Source organism: Venturia canescens, chromosome 7, assembly GCF_019457755.1.
Source record: "Venturia canescens isolate UGA chromosome 7, ASM1945775v1, whole genome shotgun sequence".
Classification (NCBI taxonomy): Eukaryota; Metazoa; Arthropoda; class Insecta; order Hymenoptera; family Ichneumonidae; genus Venturia; species Venturia canescens.
In genome coordinates, this window is record NC_057427.1 from 4,739,306 (window position 1) to 4,761,106 (window position 21,801).

General features: G+C 37.0%; 5 protein-coding genes and 1 long non-coding RNA gene across 9 annotated transcripts; 3 read left to right on the top strand and 3 right to left on the bottom strand.

Moving 5' to 3' along the window:
- Nucleotides 1–2,752: 2,752 nt before the first annotated feature.
- Rbbp5 (retinoblastoma binding protein 5) lies at nucleotides 2,753–5,195 on the top strand. The gene is made up of 7 exons (XM_043424367.1): nucleotides 2,753–2,978; nucleotides 3,042–3,067; nucleotides 3,204–3,376; nucleotides 3,526–3,754; nucleotides 3,905–4,360; nucleotides 4,553–4,961; nucleotides 5,051–5,195. The coding sequence occupies exons 1-7, from the start codon at nucleotides 2,960–2,962 to the stop codon at nucleotides 5,134–5,136; spliced, it is 1,398 nt and encodes a 465-aa protein (XP_043280302.1). The 5' UTR covers nucleotides 2,753–2,959; the 3' UTR covers nucleotides 5,137–5,195.
- Nucleotides 5,196–5,209: 14 nt separating this feature from the next.
- LOC122413778 (dynein light chain Tctex-type 5-like) lies at nucleotides 5,210–6,532 on the bottom strand. Of its 2 annotated transcripts, XM_043424371.1 has the most exons (4): nucleotides 6,254–6,532; nucleotides 6,003–6,175; nucleotides 5,739–5,929; nucleotides 5,210–5,515 (listed from the first exon to the last, which is right to left on the bottom strand). In XM_043424371.1, the coding sequence occupies exons 1-4, from the start codon at nucleotides 6,261–6,263 to the stop codon at nucleotides 5,350–5,352; spliced, it is 540 nt and encodes a 179-aa protein (XP_043280306.1). In that variant the 5' UTR covers nucleotides 6,264–6,532; the 3' UTR covers nucleotides 5,210–5,349. The 2 variants fall into 2 exon arrangements, with proteins under 2 accessions (XP_043280306.1, XP_043280305.1); XM_043424370.1 differs by having other exon boundaries at nucleotides 6,003–6,528.
- Nucleotides 6,533–6,544: 12 nt separating this feature from the next.
- Nucleotides 6,545–11,458, bottom strand: LOC122413772 (testis-expressed protein 10 homolog). 3 transcript variants are annotated; one of them, XM_043424364.1, is made up of 6 exons: nucleotides 11,323–11,458; nucleotides 8,770–8,983; nucleotides 7,543–8,701; nucleotides 7,054–7,291; nucleotides 6,818–6,972; nucleotides 6,545–6,708 (listed from the first exon to the last, which is right to left on the bottom strand). In XM_043424364.1, exons 2-6 carry the CDS (start codon nucleotides 8,971–8,973, stop codon nucleotides 6,605–6,607), a joined length of 1,860 nt encoding a protein of 619 aa, XP_043280299.1. In that variant the 5' UTR covers nucleotides 8,974–8,983; nucleotides 11,323–11,458; the 3' UTR covers nucleotides 6,545–6,604. The 3 variants fall into 3 exon arrangements, with proteins under 3 accessions (XP_043280299.1, XP_043280296.1, XP_043280297.1); XM_043424361.1 differs by lacking the exon at nucleotides 11,323–11,458 and adding an exon at nucleotides 9,380–9,510; XM_043424362.1 differs by lacking the exon at nucleotides 11,323–11,458 and adding an exon at nucleotides 9,346–9,493.
- Hmt-1 (ABC transporter ATP-binding protein/permease Hmt-1) lies at nucleotides 9,572–16,862 on the top strand. Its single transcript, XM_043424360.1, has 11 exons — nucleotides 9,572–9,689; nucleotides 11,063–11,514; nucleotides 11,616–11,815; nucleotides 11,956–12,118; nucleotides 12,201–12,412; nucleotides 12,490–12,636; nucleotides 12,823–13,046; nucleotides 13,132–13,412; nucleotides 13,479–13,579; nucleotides 13,712–14,055; nucleotides 14,190–16,862. Exons 2-11 carry the CDS (start codon nucleotides 11,203–11,205, stop codon nucleotides 14,759–14,761), a joined length of 2,556 nt encoding a protein of 851 aa, XP_043280295.1. The 5' UTR covers nucleotides 9,572–9,689; nucleotides 11,063–11,202; the 3' UTR covers nucleotides 14,762–16,862.
- On the bottom strand, nucleotides 16,861–17,517 carry LOC122413781 (uncharacterized). Its single transcript, XR_006261615.1, has 2 exons — nucleotides 17,205–17,517; nucleotides 16,861–17,060 (listed from the first exon to the last, which is right to left on the bottom strand). It is a non-coding gene; the product is annotated as an uncharacterized lncRNA (long non-coding RNA).
- A 76-nt stretch (nucleotides 17,518–17,593) lies between these two features.
- Nucleotides 17,594–21,579, top strand: Kpc2 (Kip1 ubiquitination-promoting complex subunit 2). Its single transcript, XM_043424366.1, has 9 exons — nucleotides 17,594–17,987; nucleotides 18,331–18,554; nucleotides 18,976–19,196; nucleotides 19,284–19,444; nucleotides 19,535–19,746; nucleotides 19,928–20,130; nucleotides 20,215–20,408; nucleotides 20,511–20,649; nucleotides 20,848–21,579. Exons 2-9 carry the CDS (start codon nucleotides 18,340–18,342, stop codon nucleotides 20,994–20,996), a joined length of 1,494 nt encoding a protein of 497 aa, XP_043280301.1. The 5' UTR covers nucleotides 17,594–17,987; nucleotides 18,331–18,339; the 3' UTR covers nucleotides 20,997–21,579.
- Nucleotides 21,580–21,801: the final 222 nt, after the last annotated feature.

The following is a 21,801-nucleotide window of genomic DNA, read 5'->3' on the forward strand; positions in this document are numbered from 1 at the left end:
TCGAAGCACACGCAAGGTGAGCGACGAGCGATGAATGATTGTTCGGAGAAGCGGAGCCAGGAAATTGCATTAATCGAAAAACTGTTAACAGCATCGAAGATGGCCGGACCACTTGACGAACTGCGCTGCAGTCATGATTGGAGAGCGCCCTTGACCCATCGCTGTCCAGAATAGCGGGCACTTCTACTAAAATGCTGGCTTCGACGCGTTGTCATCTTCTCAACAGGCTCGCAGACGAATTGCCCTTTCCGTAAATAGTTATTAAAACGACATTCGAACTAGCCTGCAATCCACGAATCACTCAACGCCTCGCGATCATGACAACGTTCAACGACAATTTAGATTGAGCTCATTCGCGAATGTTCCCATGCAACGCGAGCAACCGACAAAAAACATTGGCGCTACGTTCTGATAAAAAGCGTCGTTGGAACACGGCGAGAGGCTGAACGAGCACTGAACCAGGGTGCCAAGGGGATGCCTGCGAGCGCCTATTCAATGCGTTTTTCTATGTAGTAGTGAACAAGTCCACTATAACGGTCCGCAGTGGTGTTAGGCACACGGAGCCGAACGTATTATTATTATGTGACAGAGGGAGCGAGGAAGAAAAGGAGGGGGGTCGAGGGGGCCCTACGGACGTCCCGGCAGCACATACGATCCCCGTACAGAGACGTGCACACACGCGAAATTGACAAACTGAAGCGGATAGGGTGCACTCGAAGCATTCAGGCGGCTGACTGCGTCTTGGATCGGTCTGTTTAAATAGAAGGGCGAGAGAGGCATCGGAGTGTCCGGAGTGTCTCCAATGGGACGCTCGATCGAGACACTAGTTTCTGCATTATCACATTTCCTTTTGAAATGGAGCGTCAGTACCGTTTGTTTGCGCAACTGGAAACAAGCGCTCGACACGCCGGTTGAGGAAGTGACCGGCTTCGGGAAAGAACTTGGCAATTAGGGTGCTTTGATGGATCAGAATCGACTCGGTGAGTCGGAAATTACCTTCGGAACGTTGAATCCTAAATTATTTAACTCAATACTCGTTCTTTACGTCCAGCGCATTTATATCCGCAGTTCAAGAACCCCGAGTCGTCGTTAGCCGTCGACGGATACGATGACGCTCTTTGCGGTTACCTACGCATATTTCAACGAGATTTTAACACGAGCTCTACGCGAGATACGCTCGATGGACTTGACGTCCTGTAGAATACCTGTAAGAGGTATCGGGTTACGTTCGACTTGCCGTAACTGGATTTCTCGTCGGGCTCGCGGATGGTTGGTCGACTCCTCGATCAACTAATACTTACGTCGGACAAATATGCGGCTAAAAATGCAACATTCTTCCTGTGGTCATTGCCAAGACCACAGGCTCTCGGAAAATAACAAGAACCGAGAAGATCCAGCGATCCACTGGCATTTTTCTCCGTTTCTATTCCTCGGCATCAAACTCAACGCTGCGCGAGGAGCTGCCAATCGATCTGGACACGTCCTTGCTTGTTGGGGAGCCCAAACACAGTAAAAAAGCCTTGAACAATCATGGGAGGACACGAAAAATAAAACAATGCAGCCAATTTATAGTTTATGGGAGCTCCTGTATGGGGGTCTGAGTAGACCCAACGCGTTAAAGTTTTACAGCTCAGCATACGAGGGAATGTATTGTTACGAACGTCAGCTGCTGCTATAGTTCGAAAGAAGCGTGCAAGTCGCTCGAAAAGCATGTGGGGGGCGAGAACGAGACTGGACCAGGGTGTAAAGGGACCAATCTCCACTAAGCGGGGTTGTTCTATCCCATACCTATTGTGTTGTGAGTCAAACTGTTATACCAGACATTCCCCTCCCTTCATTTTTCATTCCATTTCCCAAATTAGTCCCAGCTCTGAAAAAACATCACTCAGCAGTTTCTCAAATGCAGTGCAGCTTTTGGCAGGGATTATTTTGGCATTGGAAAATTGATTGAACAAAAGTTCTATCAAATCTTTCGAAACAGATCGCAATACACTCGGGTGCAGACTACCGACACTCTCGTGCATCTCCTCTGGAACCAGTAACTGTTTGCCACAAATGACTTACCGCTAAGTATCGTTGTAATTTGCCAAGATCCTAGCCACTAGACCATACCAGAGAATTTATATTTACAGTTGCCGTAATAGCACCTCGCGAGTGCAGAAGTCACGGAAACGTTGGATATACAGCCATCTCGCTTCATCACGCTAATGCACATTCGTCGAGAAATATTGTAATACAAAATATAATGAGCTCGCCTGAAGAAACGGTTTTGCTGCGAAGGCCTATGCTGCTCGAAGCGACCGTTCGCTCTATCTTGTAATTCATTCTTTGGTGACAATTTTATTCTTTTTTCTCTGAATTATGGTGAAGCCGAGAACAATGTTTTCTTCGTGCATCTCATCGCAATTATTTATTTTTTTTTATAAATATTTAAACAATGCTGCAGTTCGTAGTTTAATAACCGTTGGAAGGTAATTTTACATTTGATTTTTCTGATTCGATGTAAGGGTTAAAATAAAAACTATTTTCAACAAATTTTCTGCCACTTGGATCCCAAGAAATTTCCTATTCGTCTGCTTTCTTTTGCATATTATTCATTTGGAATTTAAATTAATGAAATAAAAACAAATTCATTGATTTTGCTTATTGTCGAATAATCAGAAAACTAATCGTCTGATATATATAATGTAGTCTTTAATAACAGCAGTCGGTAACTAGTCGTTCGATATATTACGGAAGTTCGCTAGCACGCTGCATTTCAGGCATCCAGATGAAGACGCAACGACATTACCAGTTATTCAGATAAAGAAACATATTTGACAGTGTTCTCACCCACGGTCTTTCCGGCCGAATTTTCAGACTTGTTTGTAAACGTATGACCGTGGTTCTCACGCATTTTCGCGCTCAAAAATACTGTACACCGACGTCAAAGGAATTTTGAATAAAAAATTGAAAAAACATGAATTTGGAGTTGCTAGGTACTAAATATAAATATCACAAAAAATTTCAATCCAATCATTAATATTGCTTCATTTTTACAGAGTCGTTCGGTCAAAATTACCCAGAGGTAAGTAGTTAACCTTGATATAGGGAGCACTTTGTAGTATGAAAAAACTATTGGAGGGATTGAAGGAATGGCAGATTGTCAAATGATTGATTTGCAATGAATTAAAATGTATACTAATTTCTTATTTTCACTATAGGAATTCGATGGAACTTTAGATTGCATATCATTAGCAGTAACATGTACATTTAATAAAAGAGGAACGCTGCTAGCCGTTGGTTGTAACGATGGTCGAATCGTGATATGGGATTTTTTAACAAGAGGTATAGCCAAAATAATCAGCGCACATGTACACCCGGTCTGTTCATTGAGGTAATGTTAAACCAACAATTCTGTTTGTTGAATATTCTGAGCATTAACGATTTAGGAATAAATAAAAGTCGAAGCTGGTAAAGCTTTTCAATAATATCAACAGTGAACGTCAATAAATTTTTTTCAATGATAATGTGTTTACTGCACAGTTGGTCAAGGAACGGTCACAAATTACTAAGCGCTTCGACGGATAATAATGTCTGTATATGGGATGTACTGTTGGGAGAGTGTGACCAAAAATACAGATTCCCATCGCCGATTCTTAAAGTACAATTCCATCCTAGAAATCCAAATAAATTTCTTGTATGTCCGATGAGACACGCAGCAGTAATGGTGGATATAGAAGGTACTCATCGTGTCATTCCACTCGACGAAGATGTAAGTTTATCTAACTTTGCCCAGAAATAATGAATTTTTTGAGCACTGACTTGCTAATGGCTTTTGATTATTTTTTTATTAAAAAGTGGCAATAAGGTCTCTGAACTTTCATAAACAGAATTAATGTTCCGTATACTCATTGGATTTTAGAGTGACTTAAACATTGTAGCATCATTCGATCGGCGAGGGGGCTACGTATTCACCGGAAATGCGAGGGGTCGAATATTGGTACTCGATTCTGAAACATTGTCCATAAAAGCTTCGTACAAAATTTCCCAAGGAACGGCAAGCAATACGGCTGTAAAAAGTATCGAATTTGCCCGACGCGGCTCATGCTTTCTCGTAAACACATCGGACCGTGTTATACGAGTTTATGACAGCACTGAAATATTAGCCTGCGGCAAAGACGGCGAACCTGAGCCAATACAAAAATTGCAGGATCTCGTAAACAAAACTATGTGGAAAAAATGCTGTTTCTCCGGTGATGGCGAATACGTATGCGCCGGTTCAGCCAGACAACATGCTCTTTACGTTTGGGAAAAAAGTATCGGTAATTTAGTGAAAATATTACATGGCACGAAAGGAGAACTTCTTCTTGACGTTGTAGTGAGTACAGAGCGATTTTTCCATTTTCATTTGATTCATCGAGGTAGTCGAAGTCAACGGTTTCTATGCTATGCCTGCGCTCGCTTTGTTGAAAAGTGTTTTTTGATGATTTACAGAAATAAATGGGACTGCTTAATACATTTTTTGAAATTTCATTTAAAGATGCTAATTTGTGAACATTCTGTTATACAGTGGCATCCGGTGAGACCTATAATAGCTTCAATTTCATCGGGAGTTGTATCGATATGGGCTCAAAATCAGGTTGAAAATTGGTCAGCATTTGCTCCGGACTTTAAAGAGCTTGACGAGAATGTCGAATACGAAGAAAGAGAAAGCGAATTCGATCTAAGCGACGAGGACAAATCGTTGGTACAGGGTGAGGAGGCTCAAGACGAAGAAGTTGAAGTTGATGTTGCAGCTATCGACAGGGTAGCCGCGTTTTGCAGTTCGGATGAGGAAACTGAAGACATCGGATCACTACAATTTTTGCCTATATCACCGGATGTTGAAGAGTCTGAAGAAAATCAATCTACGTCTCACGAGCCACCCGTTAAAAAACACCGTTCCCACAATATCAATTTGCAAGGAGCACCCACCGACGGTAAGATTTCAATCAGTTTTCTTCCTTTTGAATATCTCGGAGCTTTTCCCTGTATGCATTCACCGATGACCGTGTTGTTTACTTGACAGAAATACATCCACTTTTGAATAAAGGGAAAGATAAGCCCGCTGCTAAAAAAGGAAGACCGCGGCTGGAACATCGGAGAGGAAAATAATTTTGGTTACCATAAATATCTTTGAAAAAAAATCAATAAAATGTATATTTGGAAGAAGATTCGACACAGGTGATGCAATTTAATTCTTTTTTTATTTCCTCAGTATCCACAACAAACTGGGAACTTGATTCTTATGTTTGATTTTTTCACGATAGACTCTTGAAAATTTTTTCAGGATTCAACCTCAGAGAACTGCCATTCGTATTGTTGGAATTATTCGAAATATATACCATAAACAGTGCCCACGCAAATGAGCTCCGTACTTTCAAAAGTACGCGAACAGTGCGTGTCTCTTTCGACGTCGCATAATCGATCGGTAGCCATATAAATAGCTTGGCCGAGTTTTTCAAAAATCGTAAATCTCACGATGTATTTGTAGCTGCGATTAATCGAATCGAACACATTTTATTTCAATCCGACTAGACGGTACCCTCCGTCTGTCCCTAATTTCCATTTTCCCACGAAAATACCCCTATTTTCCATAAATTGTGAGAAACAATTTATGAGATTTAGGAGTTGTACATAAACGAAGAATTCGTTGAAAATTTGAAACACAGACGGAGATCTAAACATTTTTTGAAGATACAAAAATTCAGGCTCACCGATCATAATCTTTTTTATGTATACGACTTCGAACTTCTGCAGACATATCTTGACAAAGTTTCATACAAACTGCCGGGTTATACTTAATGCCTGAAAGATTTTTCATAACATCGTCTAGAATGTTTTCCACAGCCTCACAATTGAAGGGATTATATGAGCCAAGTCGATAGCTGTTTTGATATCGTGGCACCTATTAACGAGTCAACGTCTCTCGTGACTATAATTTTTCAAAAAGGGTTGATTTCACGTTTTCTCCTGCTTACTTTATAACCAGTTTTATCCGTTCTAAAAACGGCGCTGGCTCTTCCTGGCCATAAAAGGGATGCGACACTACCTGCAAATGGTTTCACATTTAAACCTCCAGGCTTTGCGGATCTTTGCAAAGAAGGACGGGAACTATCGGATACGTGAGTTGTCGATAATCTGGAAGTAGATTCTGAAGGAGGAATCATTAAGATCATTAACGTGTCGACCGATAATTAATTAAAAAAAGGTTTTCAACATTGAAACTTACTAATCGACATATTCCATTGAATATTGGTACTGAATTATGAAATCGAAATTTACTCCCTCAATATAAACCTGTCAATTGAAACGAGTAAAATGACTGGTGTCGAATCCGTTGAACAAAACACTGCTTTCTCAATCCTACTGATGTAAACACTTGAATTTCAATAACAGCAAAACAATTAAATGAATTTAATCGAAATATCACATTAAACTAGAAAAAAGTATTGAAATTTTTAATTGTTTTTTCCTCCAAAACCTCTGTTCACCATCAATTTATTTGATTTAAAAAAATGTGTCGACAAAAATATTTTTATTTACAAAAAAATTCATCCAAAATTATGAAGAGAATAACACTTCAATAATAAACTTGCTCATCGACGAAATAGAAAAGATTGCAAATCATCAGACGAGAACGTTGCTCATCGTCGCTCCCAATGATCTCAATTTGTTTAGCATTTTCTGAAAATTCATTAACATTACAAAGTAAGCAAAAAACAGTCTAATTGACAGAACCTACGAAATTTTTTTCAGGTGATTTATCAATCTCTTCATCGGTAACTAGCCTTACCAATTATTTCGTCCTGTTTTTTCGCTAATTCCTCACGTATCCAATTGCCATATTGCAATACAACTCTGTTAAGCATATAAATTGTTCTCTGATGTATGCTACTTTTGAGCAGCAAACTTGGAAGGGAAGCCACAAAGTCTTTGATCGCTTTTTCGCTTGAAAACAAAGAAAAATAGAATTTGGAGTGTACAACATTGGTTCCACGCTTGGAGTCAAATGGCATTTTTTAAACTCACTTGTGTATTTCCTCTAATTCATGATTAAGAACGATTTCTGTGAGAATCGTAAACACCTGTGTATGCAATTCCTGTTTGAATCCTCGTGCATGTACTTCTGTCATTGAACCAAGAATTTCACCTAAACTAAAGCCACTTTTGTACAAAACTTTACTCGCACGAAGACAGATCACTTTGAGAAGTTTCGTCAGATGTGGAAGTGCTGCGTTATCGCTGCCTGACCAACTCTTCAATCGTTCTGCAAATTTGAATCGAAAGATCAAGAATTTTCCATACTCACGATCCTTATAAACTTTATTATCAGACCCTCAATAGTTTGTGATCTTTTTACCACTTTGATCATAACAAATAAACACTAAAAAGCTAAAGATGTCTAAAAAATGTTTGGTTTTTTTTTGTCACTTTTTTGCCATTCGAATTTTACGAAAATGAAATGAAGCAAACAATTTTCTTCGACAAAAAAACGATGGAAGTTTTTGTTATACATACCACAGACGTAATTCAAAATTCTACCGCATATATCTCTGCTCACCGCATGATCAATCCTGTTAATTCTGTTAGCGGTCAAGATCCAAATATATGCGTAGCAGAGAGAGAAATTTGGTTCGAGGCACTTATCATTCGAGTCGAAGGTATCGAAGTCTTCTTGACGCTTGCGTGGTTTTGGCACATTTTTCATTTGACTGTAAGGAAATTTGTCCAACAAATTTTTCTCGAATGGATTAAGAAAATGTTCTCTCAGCCAAGTGCCATGATCACGAGAATCAGTTTCGAGTTCCAACAGTTCAAAGTACTCGATCGTGAGTTGAACAACATCTGCTATACTTTTTAGAAGACTCGCAGCTTCGAGAGAGATCACAGGATCACAAGCTAAAATCGTTATACTTTGTTTCGGCTGGACTTCGAGCCAACTGTCAAACATCAGTGGCATGAGGACTTTAGTGTAGCCTTTGAGGTCCTCGAGATTAGAATTGGGCTCGTCTGTAATATTCTCTATCGCATCGAAATCAATACTGCAAACATTCAGCAAATTATTATTGTACACAGCGGCATGTTGAATTTCAGCACCAACGAGTATGGTGTTATCATTGGAATTTCTATGTTCAAGCATTTGTGATTTCCTTTCGCTGATAATGGAAGTCAAAATTGTGGATAATCTGTTGAGAACGTTCGTTCGCCATTTGACACTCGTATTCTTCGAGCTTAACGTAGTAACAAGTTGCCTGCCTGGATGCGATTCGGATTTGAGTTTCGATATCATGTCGAGAAAATTTGGCAGTACTTTTTGTGCGTTTTTTGCCAGCAACGAGCCACAGTTCTGGGCGAGAACGTCAAGAAACATGAGAGAATCCTCTTTTATGTTCGGATCTATGTGAGTCATTGCACAACAAAGATATGATACAAGAACATCCGAAAAAGGATGCAATTGGTCGTTTGATATTGGGCCTAATATTGAATTCAATACTTTTAAAGAATCCCGACGTATGTCCTTCTCTCTGTCCAAAGTCAAACTAGAAATCCCTTGGAGCAATGAGCGCAACTGTGAACTCAAAATGTCGGTCGAATGCTGCAATAACATTTCTTTCAACTCTCTTATTGCTTCTTGGCGAACATTTGAATTATGATGCTGAAGCCTTGTTAGTAAATCCTAAAAACCAAAAGCACTTAGAAACAATCTAAAGATGGATTCTGACCGTATATTTATTTGATTTCTACCTTGACATTTAACTTTCTGCGACTCAATATTTCACTTTCCTCATGCTGCCTCAGTTGTTCTCTGATTATTATTTTTTTAACTTTGAATGTTGTGTCCGTTACATTCAGTCCTTTTGGCAAATTTTTTACTCCCTTTTTGGCTTTTAGCTTGACCTTTGCCTTTTCAGACTTTATATTTTTCTGATGTCTGTTGTTCTTCCCCATTTTTCAACCACTATAATACATAATATATAATTGCATATAACCGTGTTTAAAAAATAATGCAAATAGTAAATTTCGAATGTGAGTTTATGGCTTTCAACGACTTGAGTTAGTTTTGGAGTACAGTTTTGACGTGTCAAATGTTGTTTTCAATTTCAAACGGAGAAATGATGAAATTTTTCGCCTATCGCATATTAGTAGTATAAATTAAATGAAAAGTTAAGCATAATCCCAAAGCTTCCTCGAGGAAACATTTTGAGGTTATGCGTTTCGAAAACATGCCGGTTAACGAAAAAAATCTGATAACTTTTTTCAAGTTAATTTTTCGACAAGATAATCCAAGTGTATTTTCATAATATCATCCACAAAACTTACGTTGGTGGTTGACGATCCACTAAGTTATACTTACTTCGGTTAGAAATGTGGTTCATACAAACAAAACTTGTCAAACAAAAATACAAGCACGTGTGCATCAAAGTGCATATGCACGGAACAAGGAACAACACAGAAAGAGAGTGCGGACAATGCGGATTTCAACTAGCTTCAGAGATGTGTACATACATGCGCATGAACCTTGCGCAATAGCATAGTTGAGAAAGGGTGACAATTCAAAATTTCGTAAGTGTGCATTCGTTGCGCTAATATAATCATTGTCATTATAACCGAAGTATCATCGCGGCGGATTGCGACGCATCAAAATTCAACGTAATTGTAACTTGGTAAGTCACTTTTAATACATAAAAAGTTGTGTCAATAGTTTCTTTCATGTTGACGTAAAAAATTGTCAAGTCCTCTGTCCAGGTGTTCCATATTTTTGTCTTAGACCAAATCTGAGCAATGCATGTAAAATCGTATCTTATATTTTAGGTTAACCAAACAAGACTATGTGAATTACGAGAAACTTAAACCCGGCCTAGAATTATAAGCAAACTGCAGGCAGTGCTCCCATTTCGAATGACAAAGCTTTTTCATTGTACGCAATCTTAAAATTTTCTCAAAAGTTGTAATCAATTGAAGTGGTACTCATTTTCCCGAATGTATACACAGACAAACGTATAAAATACAAACTTGTTATCTATTAAATCAATCTAGATAATTGGAGGGTAAAAAATTTACGATTAATTCGAACTTTCGAAAATGATTTTTTTGATTATTTTCGTGTCGGTATTTCCGATAGTTCACATCATTTGTTTTGATTAAGCAAAAAAATTCTATATTTTCCAGCGATTATGTGCGTAACCCAAATGTCTGACAATTTTCTTATCAAACTCAACCAAAATCAGTATTACAATTGGCTCATTAGTCAGCATGTCTCTTATCTAGTTAACCAATTACAATACTGCAGATAAGGAAATTATCAAGAATGGAAAAATGATAAGCTCCATTAATCCATTAATTTTTGTTCTGACAAAGTGTCTAACGACCTGAAAAGTCATGAAAAACCTTAAATGTCATGAAATTACACTCAACCTTAAAAAAGTCATGAAAAGTCATGAATAATGATCATGAAACCTTATTTTTACGAGGTCTCTACAGTTTTCATTGTCATTTTTGTGTTTCCATTTATTTTTTCTCCTCAAGCGAGATTTTACTCGTTTAACAGTTAATTTTAAATCTCTTTGTTCTCGAACTGCGCTATATTTTCTCAAAATTGTATTTTTTTTCAAAGTAAATAGCTCTGCAAAAGAAAGCAAAAATTTTATAATATTCGTTTATTTTTTGAATAGAAATATTTTTAATTCTGAAAATTAGCCACATTAAATAATTGGCACGCACATTTTTCTACCAGCAAGTTATCTAATGTCATAAAAAATTCCATATTCCTTGCCTTAGAAACCCTCAAAAGTCATGAAATTCGAATCTTCGTGAAAATTAGACACCCTGTCTGATCTTTTGTACGTATCAAAATGCCAAATGTAATCATTATCTTGGTTTGGCAATGTTATTCACTGCTTTTCTTATCTATTGTTTGGTTTTCAGTTGACATTAAATAATAAGAATAATGATACACAAAAATTCAATTGATGAATTCCAGAAGGTATTGCGAAATCAATAAGTCCCATCATGAACACATTTTTTATTCATATTGCAGATAATCGCACGGATTAGACAGCCTGGGATGTGCTCAAATTTCATCATGACAAGAAACTGGAATTTTATCTCATGAGATTAGAGATTTCTTTCCTATAGAATTCAATCAAGTATCACAAAAGTTACTCAAGAATTTGCAAAATGGCAAATTATACAATGAGTTTTTGTCCACCGAATATCACCATTGGTGAGATCTGGGTGAACCATGGTACCTCAAAATGTTTCATGGAAACTGTGGGCACATCGATGATAGCTTCCTACCTCTTCATTTTTGGTTCGATACAATTGTGGATGTATCGAAAATATGGCTCTCCGATACATGAGAATTTGCTACCGCACAGCAAATTATATAGTCTCCAATTGTTCTTCCTCTTCCTGGTGCCACTGCTCAGTGTTCTGAGGGTAATTCTCCAAGCAACGATCCTCGATGACAAAATGATTTATGGATATATGGTTAGTTCTTTTTGTTCCCCAAAGAGTTTTCCTTTATTTAACTACGTACACATTTTCTTTCTTCCGTTTCACGTCAATTCATAGAGTTTGATTTTAATCAGATTGTTGCAATGACTCTGACCCTCTTCGTCTATCCATACTCGGTTTACATTTTGCACGTGGAGAGACACCAACTATTGCCCAGTGTTCCTCCAAGAGGTCACGGGCTTGTTTTGTTGGGTTTCTGGACATTGGCGTTTATATCAGAAAATCTAACATTCATAAACATTGGACGAGACGAATGGTGGTTTCACTTGAATACGTAAGTACTGCAGGACTCACTGACTTTAATACGACCAAGAAACAGTAATTGTGGGAAGAGGAGGAAAAACAACCAGGAGCGATGACCCAATCCCCACTTCTCTCCAATGGGTTTTATTTATATCTCAATTCTATTCACAGACCAACGGACCAAATTGAAATGGCACTATTCGTACTGCGCTATGTCAGTAGTTTGGTGATATTCGCCCTAGGTCTCAGAGCACCAGGAATAATTGGAAATCTTGAAGCGAATTATCAAACGCTTGACGATGGTCCAAATTTCAGGACGCGATATTATCAAGGTGTAAGTCTTTTCTTATGAAGTGCATATTGGTCAGCTTTTTTCTTGTAAAGTAGAATAGACAGTGAGATTGTGTTATTTCCAGCGACCGGACGACAATGCCTCGACCTGGAAAAATGGCTGGTATAAGATCAAAACTCTCATGCCGTTTCTCTGGCCGAGAAAAGACATTTTTCTCCAATTCCGCGTGCTCTTCTGCTTCGCCCTACTCGCTGCCGGTCGATTGATTAATCTTTACGTACCGATCTACAATAAGAAAATTGTCGACAGCGTTTCGGACGAACCAATCTCTTTCAGGTCTCGTCTTCAATTGCCCTATTCAAAGCATGCTTAAATTTAAAAAAACTGAAACTATAATTACTTTTTTCCTACAGATGGGACTTTGTTCTGATATACGTGGCTTTCAAATTCCTTCAAGGTGGTGGAACCGGTGGCATGGGTTTGTTGAACAATTTCAGAACTTTCCTTTGGATTCGTATTCAACAGTACACAACACGCGAAGTCGAAGTTGAATTGTTCAGGTAATTACATCTTGCATTTTGCTTCTGGTGGCTTGAAGAACTACCAAAGAATGAATTTTTCGAAAATTCTGTCCCCGTTCCTTTTTTTCGTCCTCAGTTGACAACTATATTCGAGGATTATAAAATTAAACATTTTCCAATGTTTCAAGATGTAATTTCATATTGATTTTCGTTCTTTTTATGAAGACATCTGCATGGGTTGAGTCTACGATGGCATCTAAGTCGTAAAACCGGAGAAGTCCTCCGAATAATGGATCGCGGTACAGATTCTATAAACAGTCTACTCAATTATATTCTCTTCTCGATCGTACCAACGATAGTCGACATCATAATTGCTGTAATATTCTTCGTGAGCGCATTCAACAAGTGGTTCGGATTGATTGTCTTTAGTACGATGGTACTTTACATCGGTTAGAGCTCTTAAAAATTCTTTTGAACAATCTTCACTAGGAGAAAACAAACAATATCGCTATAAAAATGACTTCAATATTTCAGCCGCAACGATCACTGTGACCGAGTGGAGAACCAAGTTTCAAAGACGAATGAATCTTGCTGACAATGCACGAAATGCTCGTAGCGTTGATTCTCTCTTGAATTTCGAAACCGTCAAATACTACGGGGCTGAGAGATACGAGGTTGAAAGTTATCGCGACGCGATACTCAAATTTCAAATTGAGGAATGGAAGTCCATGATCACTTTAAATATTTTGAATACTATGCAAAATCTTATTATCTGCGGTGGACTTCTTGCTGGCTCACTACTTTGTCTTCACATGGTAAGATCATTGAAACCTTCCTGACAACAAATTCTGCTTTGTTACACATTTATTCATTGTTCGTAGGTAGTCGAAGAAAAAACTCTAACGATTGGTGATTACGTATTATTTGCCAGTTACATTATACAACTTTATGTACCTCTCAACTGGTTCGGTACTTACTACAGGTAGAACGATTTTTTCTCAACATAAAAAAAAATAAAAAATTATGCAATTTACGACAAATGATACACTTTTATTAAACGTGACTCGTGCGAAATGAATACCTTTCGAATGATTATTCATTTTGTTATCTTTAGAGCCATACAGAAGAATTTTGTCGATATGGAAAACATGCTGGAACTTTTGCGCGAAGACCAGGAAGTCATTGATGCTCCGGGAGCTGGGCCACTAATAGTTAAACGTGGTCAGGTCGAATTCACCAACGTTACTTTTGGCTATTCAGCCGATAAGATAGTCCTGAAGAATATTAGTTTTGTGGCGCAAGCTGGAAAAACTGTAGCATTTGTTGGACCATCGGGAGCTGGAAAATCAACGATAATGCGACTTCTCTTTAGATTTTACGACGTTGAGCAGGGCGCAATTATCATTGATGGTCAGAATGTGAAAACAGTCAGACAGGACTCTCTTCGAAACGCAATTGGTGAGGAAACCATACGATTATCTACGCTCTTATTGTTAGTCATAGGATTTTTGTTGAAATTCATTTTTCACATATGGAACACGAAAAAAATGTCGAACCTGAACTCAGAATAAACGTATTTCAATGAATTACAGGGGTCGTTCCTCAAGATACTGTATTATTCAACAACACGATAAAATACAACATACAGTATGGACGAATCGATGCACCGGAAGCAGATATAATTGCAGCTGCGCGGTACGCAGATATACACGACAAAATATTAACATTTCCGGAAGGATATGAGACTCAAGTTGGCGAACGAGGGTTACGATTGAGCGGTGGAGAGAAACAAAGAGTAGCGATCGCTCGAACAATCCTCAAAGCGCCAAAAATAGTTCTTCTCGACGAGGCAACGAGCGCACTCGATACACAAACTGAGAGGAATATTCAATCAGCGTTGAGCCGTGTATGCGTCAATCGCACGACGATAATAATAGCACATAGACTGTCGACGATCATACACGCCGATGAAATATTCGTTTTGCGCGACGGTGAAATAATCGAGCGTGGTAAACACGAAGAGCTGATATCATTTGGAGGCGTCTACAACGAAATGTGGCACGCACAGTTACAAAATGAACAAGAAAGTAATCCGATCGAAGAAGATGCTTTGGAAAATGGAAATCCAATGCAAATGGATGAGTCAAAGAATTTGTCGAATTGAACGCGTCACTCGAAACGTGTCCGTTTCATTCACTCATCAAGAATTTTCGAATTCGGAAACGAGAAGTCTCGAAGCAAAACAATTCGAAGTCCTGCAATTATTTATAACGTTTCTTTTATTTCGAGACAATCATCCAAAATTATAAAGGAATATTGTTTTCAGAAATGAAGAATTTTCATGGCTTTTCACTACGGCGAGAGTGACGAATATTTACCAAAATTCGTTTACAGTGTGGTACACGTACAGTCCAAATTTTGACAGTTTATGAAACACTTGGTGATTTTATCACGTACTTAGTATTCTTTTTCATATTTTAATCGATAATAGTTGGTAATTATACTAAAGTACAACTCCACTTAAAGTCGGGCTCAATATTTTTTCTCAGCAAGTTTTTTCTCAGTCATGATTTTATTCATAAAATATGTAGAAAAAAACTCAGCCCGACTATAGATGAAGCCCTACTTCGACCTAATAACCGTATTACCGGGATCATTAATGATGGTTCATTAAAAGAATTGGCTGCAAAAGTAATTCTAGTAATTTGTTTCGTAGATCGGTTGAACTGTGAAGAAATGACTTAAAAAATTGTTTTTCTAATGTAAAGTTATCTACAGTTATCTCTGCTTTTTTGTTACTCTTTTTTAATTTAGTGCAATTTGTTGTTGGACCAAAGGCCTTTTGCCCCTTCGCCTATCGCAGAAATTGAAGCTCTTCCTAATTATGTTGAAAAAGATTTTGTTTATGAAGCCATGAACAATTATCAAAATCAATTTTGGTGTTTCGAACAATTCTTTGTCGACCATTCAACATTTCGATACCCCCTTGTGATAGTATGTTTTACTGTAATATTTATTGGCAACTTAAATTATGTTCACTGGATATACGCTTATTCATTTACAAATATTTCTTCTTAAAAAAAAAGCTACTGACGAAAAAAATTCAAAGAATTTTGGAAATTAGTCAATCTGAATATTTGAATTTTTTAACTCCATTAGAAATGATCATTGTTTTTAGTGCAACTTGGCAGCTTTCATAAATTTGTTATTAGTTTAAAGAAATTGTTATTAAAAATAGTTAACGACTCATCAAAAGTGGGTGAATCAATCCATTGTTATCATTATTGTTAAAATTTGGATCGTGTATGCGAAGATCATTGTCTTTTATGACCAAGCGAACGACATTTTGGCTATACCCAATTGCACTAGATCGATAAAACTAGTTTACTTCGTTGCAAGGGACTATTCGTCATCTGTTGATTGTCAAATATAATAGAAACAATTTCAATCAGTGTTGATTTGATATACAATTGAAAAAAGCTGAAATGTTAATGTTGAGGTACACCGTTGGAATTTTGATGCCACCAGCCCTCCGATTAGTTGCACAAAATTACTGAAAAAATAACTCAAGGAGAATTGGCAAGAGTCGTTGAGATTTATTTTCTGATTTCTTTGAACCGCTTTCCTCAAAAAATTCCACAGTTGTAGAGGAAAAATCATTGTCTGTCCTTGGTATCCGTTTTACCAACGTACCTACTTTATTATGTATAACAGGATTGCAAAAGAGTATATGGCATTGAAATTGAAAACATGAATAAACCCAACAGAGTTGGAGTCCGATGGATTTTTCACGAAATTGAATGAATTTGGAATATAGAACAAGTTCTATGGTAAGAACAGTTGTTCAAATGGGGGCTCCAAACGTTGTGTCAGGCAAATATTTTTTTGCCTTAATTTACTTCGTTTCTGAAACTTCGAGAAAATGCATTATTTTTGAAGGAACTGTTTTCAGTGTGAAAGCAAAATATTAAAGAGCGTGTTAATGTCTGTGAACCCCTTAGGATTGTCATCCAGGCCACCGATGTTTATATTTTAATAGGAAACTATATAATTATACTAAGTAAGAGAAAATATTTAATATTCGTACTATTGTACATTGAAACACCTTCCGTTAATCCATTGATAAATATTCGAATTCATCGTAGAAATAATCAATTACTTTTGGAATATCCCCGTTGATACTGAGAATGCTGATTAATTGTTAATTGAAAAATTACGACATGTATAAATATATGTGTTTAAGGGCAATAAATTATTTGAAAATACGTTTGTCAAAGTCCCATTTTATTTATTGATCTTTTGAAATCCATTTTCTTGATATTCTCGAATCATCTCAAACGTTTGCCATATGCACCGTCAGGGGCCCAGCCGGTTTGGTCCACAGGCTCGTCTATCGTACTTTCTCTCGCTCCCCAAGCGAAATAATAACTCGCGACAAAAATCCATCCGAGAACGTAAGCGATCTTGAAGAACAAAAAAATTTCAATATAGTTACAGCACTTGAAGCATTTTTGAGCACGATGAAAGACCATTTTTCTTCGTTTTTGAAAATGCCAATTTTTTAAATTTTAGAGTTCGTTGAATTACTTTATATCTCAATGATCTACCTTAACGACTAAATTAGTCGTTCCATCGTGACCCATATCTGCTCTGCTAAATCCCGCCGGCTGCGATGCATCCTCCTCGCATCTTAATTTTGGTTTGAAAAATCGGTTACGAGCCGTGATTTTAATCAAATGAATAAATTTACAGACCGCATTGACTCATTCTGATCGCAATTTAGACTTTTTCTGCTTTCCCAAAATTCGGAATGAACTGACATGAATTTCCTGGTGCATACATTGTATTTTATTTTCAAAAGAAAACAACTGCCAAAATCACACAATGTCAAAAAATTAAAGATCAAAATAATTGACGAAATTCGTATAACCCGAATAAGTTAGAAATTCCCCCACGGCGCTAGTAGTAGTAGTGAGTCCGTTCGATTTTTTAATAGCCTGAACTTGCTTCACGAATATTTGCCGAGACGAGGGAGGATGGAGGATGGGGTGTCCCATACACGTATGACCACCCCTTGTAGTAATTTTTTCCTTCGGTGACGGAAACAGCCCTTCATTCTGACATCCCGAATCGAAATAATATTTTCTCTCTCATTCGATCAAAACTTCAGAAAAAAATATCACTTTGATATATAAAGAAAAAAAATCGAAAAGTTCCGAATATATCCCTTAAATTCTCGTTGTATATCGTAATATGCAGTTCATGTATTACGACTCGAATCCTACGTGTGATATTAACAAAATACGATAAGATCTGCTCGGCTGTGGGTTTAACCTGCATGCCGATGGCAATCTGTACACGTCAGATTCTTTTCCATCGTTATCAAAGAGGTAATTTCATACTTTAACAATATTTGTACTTTCGTGGTTTTAACCAATTTTACATTGGACAAATAAATCACAAAATGATAGAATATGATTATATACATGAATCGTAATTGAATTAAATTTTCCTCCTCAGTTTTTGCATCTTCAAATAATCAAAACATTCAGAATATATAGAATTGAGTGTAAATACACAACTAAATTTTGTCTTTATTTTCGTAAAAAATTCCAAATATCAGATATATATTCTTAATCGATATATATTCGAATAAAATTGAAAACCAGGTATTTAAAGAATTTTAAAAAATGTATATGTATTTGAATAAATTGAAAAAAAATCTACATGCAGATCGATTTGATGTTGCCATGGATGCGAGATCAGATCGCGGAAGCCTGGCATAGCAGAAAGAGCTCGAGAAGTCCGGGCGAAAGACGTTCCGGAAGTGGAAAAAACAACAATAGCGACAAATCGAGTAACGGCGGAAACTCGGAGGGAAGCGGCAGCAGAGACGAAACAGGGATGTTTCTCCCCGCTGCCGCCTCGTCCGAGACATTTTCCGTCAATGTCATCAGGTAAGTTTAGTACTAGATTGAACGTAAACAAAGATGTCTTCATATTTATGAAGGTAAACAAAGCTGTATCAAGATGTAGCTTTGAACTTGACCGCGGTCAAATTTTTGAAATATGGTCGTTTTTTTTATGTGTGCACTAAAAAAATCAACTTATTCGATTTCAAACATTTTTTTCACAACTTTCAGAAATATTAAAAATGTTGATTTACCCAAAATCCTAAATGAAATGCCTGAATTTCATAAACTTGAAATTTTAATCCGTTTATTAAAACCGTCTATCAACAGTTGAATGTCTAAAAGAAAAATTATCATCTATATATGCGTGATAAATTTTACAGAAGTATTCGTCCAGGATATCTGTTAAAATAGCTGAAAATTGCTCGCAGATGCGATGCTAACGAAAACAAAAATTCCGTTTCAGTCTTGAAGGTGGTGTGCTCGGTGTTAACGTTAAACCAAATTTTACGGTTCAGAGGGTAAAAAACATCGCAACGAAACATTTTTATGGATATCAAGATACGATCTCGAAACAATCGACATCAACTTCGAATCCTGTTTCGAAATATCGTCTCGTCCACGCGGCCGGACGCAAGCAATTGTCAGATGAACAAATTATCGGTGATGAAGATATAAAATCAGCCGGTAAGACGTCTATGAAGGCTTTTTCGTATCGACCATCGAATTAATTATTTAGTGGATTTCGCAACTACAAAATGAAATATTTTCCAGACGAGCTTATACTGGTAGAAATTCGTCCACTCGCAAACCGCGAGAACCTTACTGAAGAATCTTTCAGAGGGCCAAATCAGGAGGCAATTGATCGCGTGACAGCCCATCTTCCACTTCACAATCCTCCGCGAACTGTGCCATCCACGGCATGTCCGACAGACGTACGACTAGTTTTCTTAATATGCTTCAACCATGGGAATTCTAATTAACCTCCAAACTGGTGTGTAAATTATTCTCGATTTTTGTTTCAGTTTCAAAGTGAATTCCGCAAAATTTTAATAACCCTTGTGCAAGCCTCGGCAAGAATACTTACGAACAGCAAGGATGCTACAAAAGTGTACGAAGTCATTCGAGAAAAATTGGAACTACGTTGCAAGCCGCCCAACGATCCTAAAACCGTTAAATATCTAGTCGACATGGGATTTTCGGAAAAAAAAGTGCTGAAAGCTTTACACCTCCGAAAGTATGCGTAATAAATCATCCTAACAATACTTTCACGTTTTGAATTTGCAAAAAATGATTGTACATTAATATTTTTCAAAGCCGGTGGAGAATTTGTTACAGATGCTGGTTTCTGTCAATGTTTTTTGTTCTTTCGTTGTGCACTACAATTTAAAAGTATTTGACATGAACATTTTTCCAAGAATGAATACTTCTGAGGCACTTGAGTGGCTGATCGAGCATCAAGATGATCCCGATGAAGAAGACATTGAACTTCCGCCCCTAGAAAATTCTGAAATTGTACATAATGAAGAAAATGGAATTCCTGGACCGAGTTCGTCTCCGGGTGTGGCTGGTGGCACGAGACGAAAGTCTTTGAAGGAAGCTTGTGTCGATCTCTTTAAAGGTTTATTTTCAAAAGTGTTATATGTTCTAATGAATTTCCTAACTCCTGTTTGCAACGGATACAAAAATTTGATTATTCTATCAGGTCCGAAAGTTGGAGCAAAAAAAGAGCCTAATTTAGTTAAGGTTGTTGCCCTTTTGCTGGAAAGCTTTAGACAGTACAAAAAACTAGATTTTAAACCCAGTCAGAGAATTAAACAGTCTCTCATAGATATGGGATTCGAAGAGAAAAAAGTTGTTGAAGCTCTTAAAGTGACTGGGAACGATCAATCGAATGCTGTAAGTAAAACAAATTTTGGTATAATTCTGCTCCTTCGATATCTGATAACCTCCTAACTATAAAAATTATTCCAATATTTATTTTATCTTAACATTCCAAAGTGCGAGTGGTTATTGGGAGAAAGAAGACCCAGTCTTCAAGATGTCGATGGTGGCTTGGACCCGGAAGGACCGATTTATGAAGCAATTATGAACAATCCGCACATCCAGCTGAGTCTCACAAATCCAAAAATGCTTCTTGGTAAACAACTGATATCTAGTTTTTTCATTTGCACTTTAATTGTCTCTATAACAAAATCTAGGTCTGTTTTAAATATTAGATGATATCTTCGCTGGTAAGAAAACATGTGCAGAAAAATCCCATAAATTCGAGCAAAATTTCATAATTTATCTTGCACAAGAATATTTAGTAAATAAAACTCATGTTCATTTTTTTCAGCCTACTTGTCAATATTGGAAACTCCATCGACCGCGAACGTTTGGATAAACGATCCAGAAATTTCACCGGTTCTAAGTCAAATATTTAAAACTTATCATGCTGAAAAACACGCAGTACAGATGAATCGTTACGAAAGCACGCCCAGCTAACGTTTCATCGCATTCGCTGTATTCATTCGACTTATATATAATTGGGAAATTTCTTCGCGTCCCCATCTCGCATGGCTCGGATTGTATATATACAAACATATATCAAACGAATCAGCTTTTAGTCACAATAACAATATTTTCATAAAAATTTACAAGTGAAGAAATGACCCGCTTGAGTGATCGACAACGCTTGTTATTTTTCAAGAAGACATTTTTTGCTTCAAGCTATATATGTATATACAAATGAATATTTATATATACATAGTCCAGCAATGTCGTAAAATTGAAGTGAGACTAATATATCTCAATTGTTATTCGTTCAGCGCGTAAATTTGAAAATTATTTAAAATTAAATAAAGTATCTCTTAGAGAAATGAGAATTAGTCGACAACAAACTCGTTGGCAATAACACTAAACTATAAAAAATATATAATGGGAATGGAGATTATGAAGAAAGAAAATATTGTTGAACACACGTGAATATTTATCTATACTACTTTATTTATTGCATTCTGAAACGTATGTACTCAAACACCGTGTAATTTATCTTGAAAGATTGAAAGAAAGTGATATTTTAACAACACTATACTTCTATTTTTTCTATTACCCACATTCGTCCTATGTTTATTTGATTAAAAGATCAAACAACTGAAAACTTCCTGTAAAACTTGTTACATTAAAATTTGTTCGACATTAAAAAATTTTCCTTAGCACAGTTTTTTGTGGCATTACATACCACAAAATTATATGTTTTTGTAACTCATATTTTGAAAAATACCGATTTTTATTCTTTTTTTAATCTTCA

Bases quoted from the DNA above. Each gene is read 5' to 3' on its own strand.
- Rbbp5 (XM_043424367.1), top strand. The intron at 3,068-3,203 runs GTAAGTAGTTAA...TTTTCACTATAG, and splicing joins TCGGTCAAAATTACCCAGAG to GAATTCGATGGAACTTTAGA. The intron at 3,377-3,525 runs GTAATGTTAAAC...TTTACTGCACAG, and splicing joins CACCCGGTCTGTTCATTGAG to TTGGTCAAGGAACGGTCACA.
- LOC122413778 (XM_043424370.1), bottom strand. From the start codon at position 6,200: ATGATCTTAATGATTCCTCCTTCAGAATCTACTTCCAGATTATCGACA. The intron at 5,930-6,002 runs GTAAGCAGGAGA...ACTCGTTAATAG, and splicing joins CGGATAAAACTGGTTATAAA to GTGCCACGATATCAAAACAG. The intron at 5,516-5,738 runs GTGAGCCTGAAT...GATTAATCGCAG, and splicing joins CATAAAAAAGATTATGATCG to CTACAAATACATCGTGAGAT.
- LOC122413772 (XM_043424364.1), bottom strand. From the start codon at position 8,973: ATGGGGAAGAACAACAGACATCAGAAAAATATAAAGTCTGAAAAGGCA. The intron at 6,973-7,053 runs GTGAGTTTAAAA...TTTGTTTTCAAG, and splicing joins GAATTAGAGGAAATACACAA to CGAAAAAGCGATCAAAGACT. The intron at 6,709-6,817 runs GTAAGGCTAGTT...ATGAATTTTCAG, and splicing joins AAAACAGGACGAAATAATTG to AAAATGCTAAACAAATTGAG.
- Hmt-1 (XM_043424360.1), top strand. From the start codon at position 11,203: ATGGCAAATTATACAATGAGTTTTTGTCCACCGAATATCACCATTGGT. The intron at 12,119-12,200 runs GTAAGTCTTTTC...TGTTATTTCCAG, and splicing joins GGACGCGATATTATCAAGGT to CGACCGGACGACAATGCCTC. The intron at 13,413-13,478 runs GTAAGATCATTG...CATTGTTCGTAG, and splicing joins CACTACTTTGTCTTCACATG to GTAGTCGAAGAAAAAACTCT.
- Kpc2 (XM_043424366.1), top strand. From the start codon at position 18,340: ATGTTGCCATGGATGCGAGATCAGATCGCGGAAGCCTGGCATAGCAGA. The intron at 19,747-19,927 runs GTATGCGTAATA...CATTTTTCCAAG, and splicing joins AAAGCTTTACACCTCCGAAA to AATGAATACTTCTGAGGCAC. The intron at 20,131-20,214 runs GTTTATTTTCAA...TTATTCTATCAG, and splicing joins TTGTGTCGATCTCTTTAAAG to GTCCGAAAGTTGGAGCAAAA.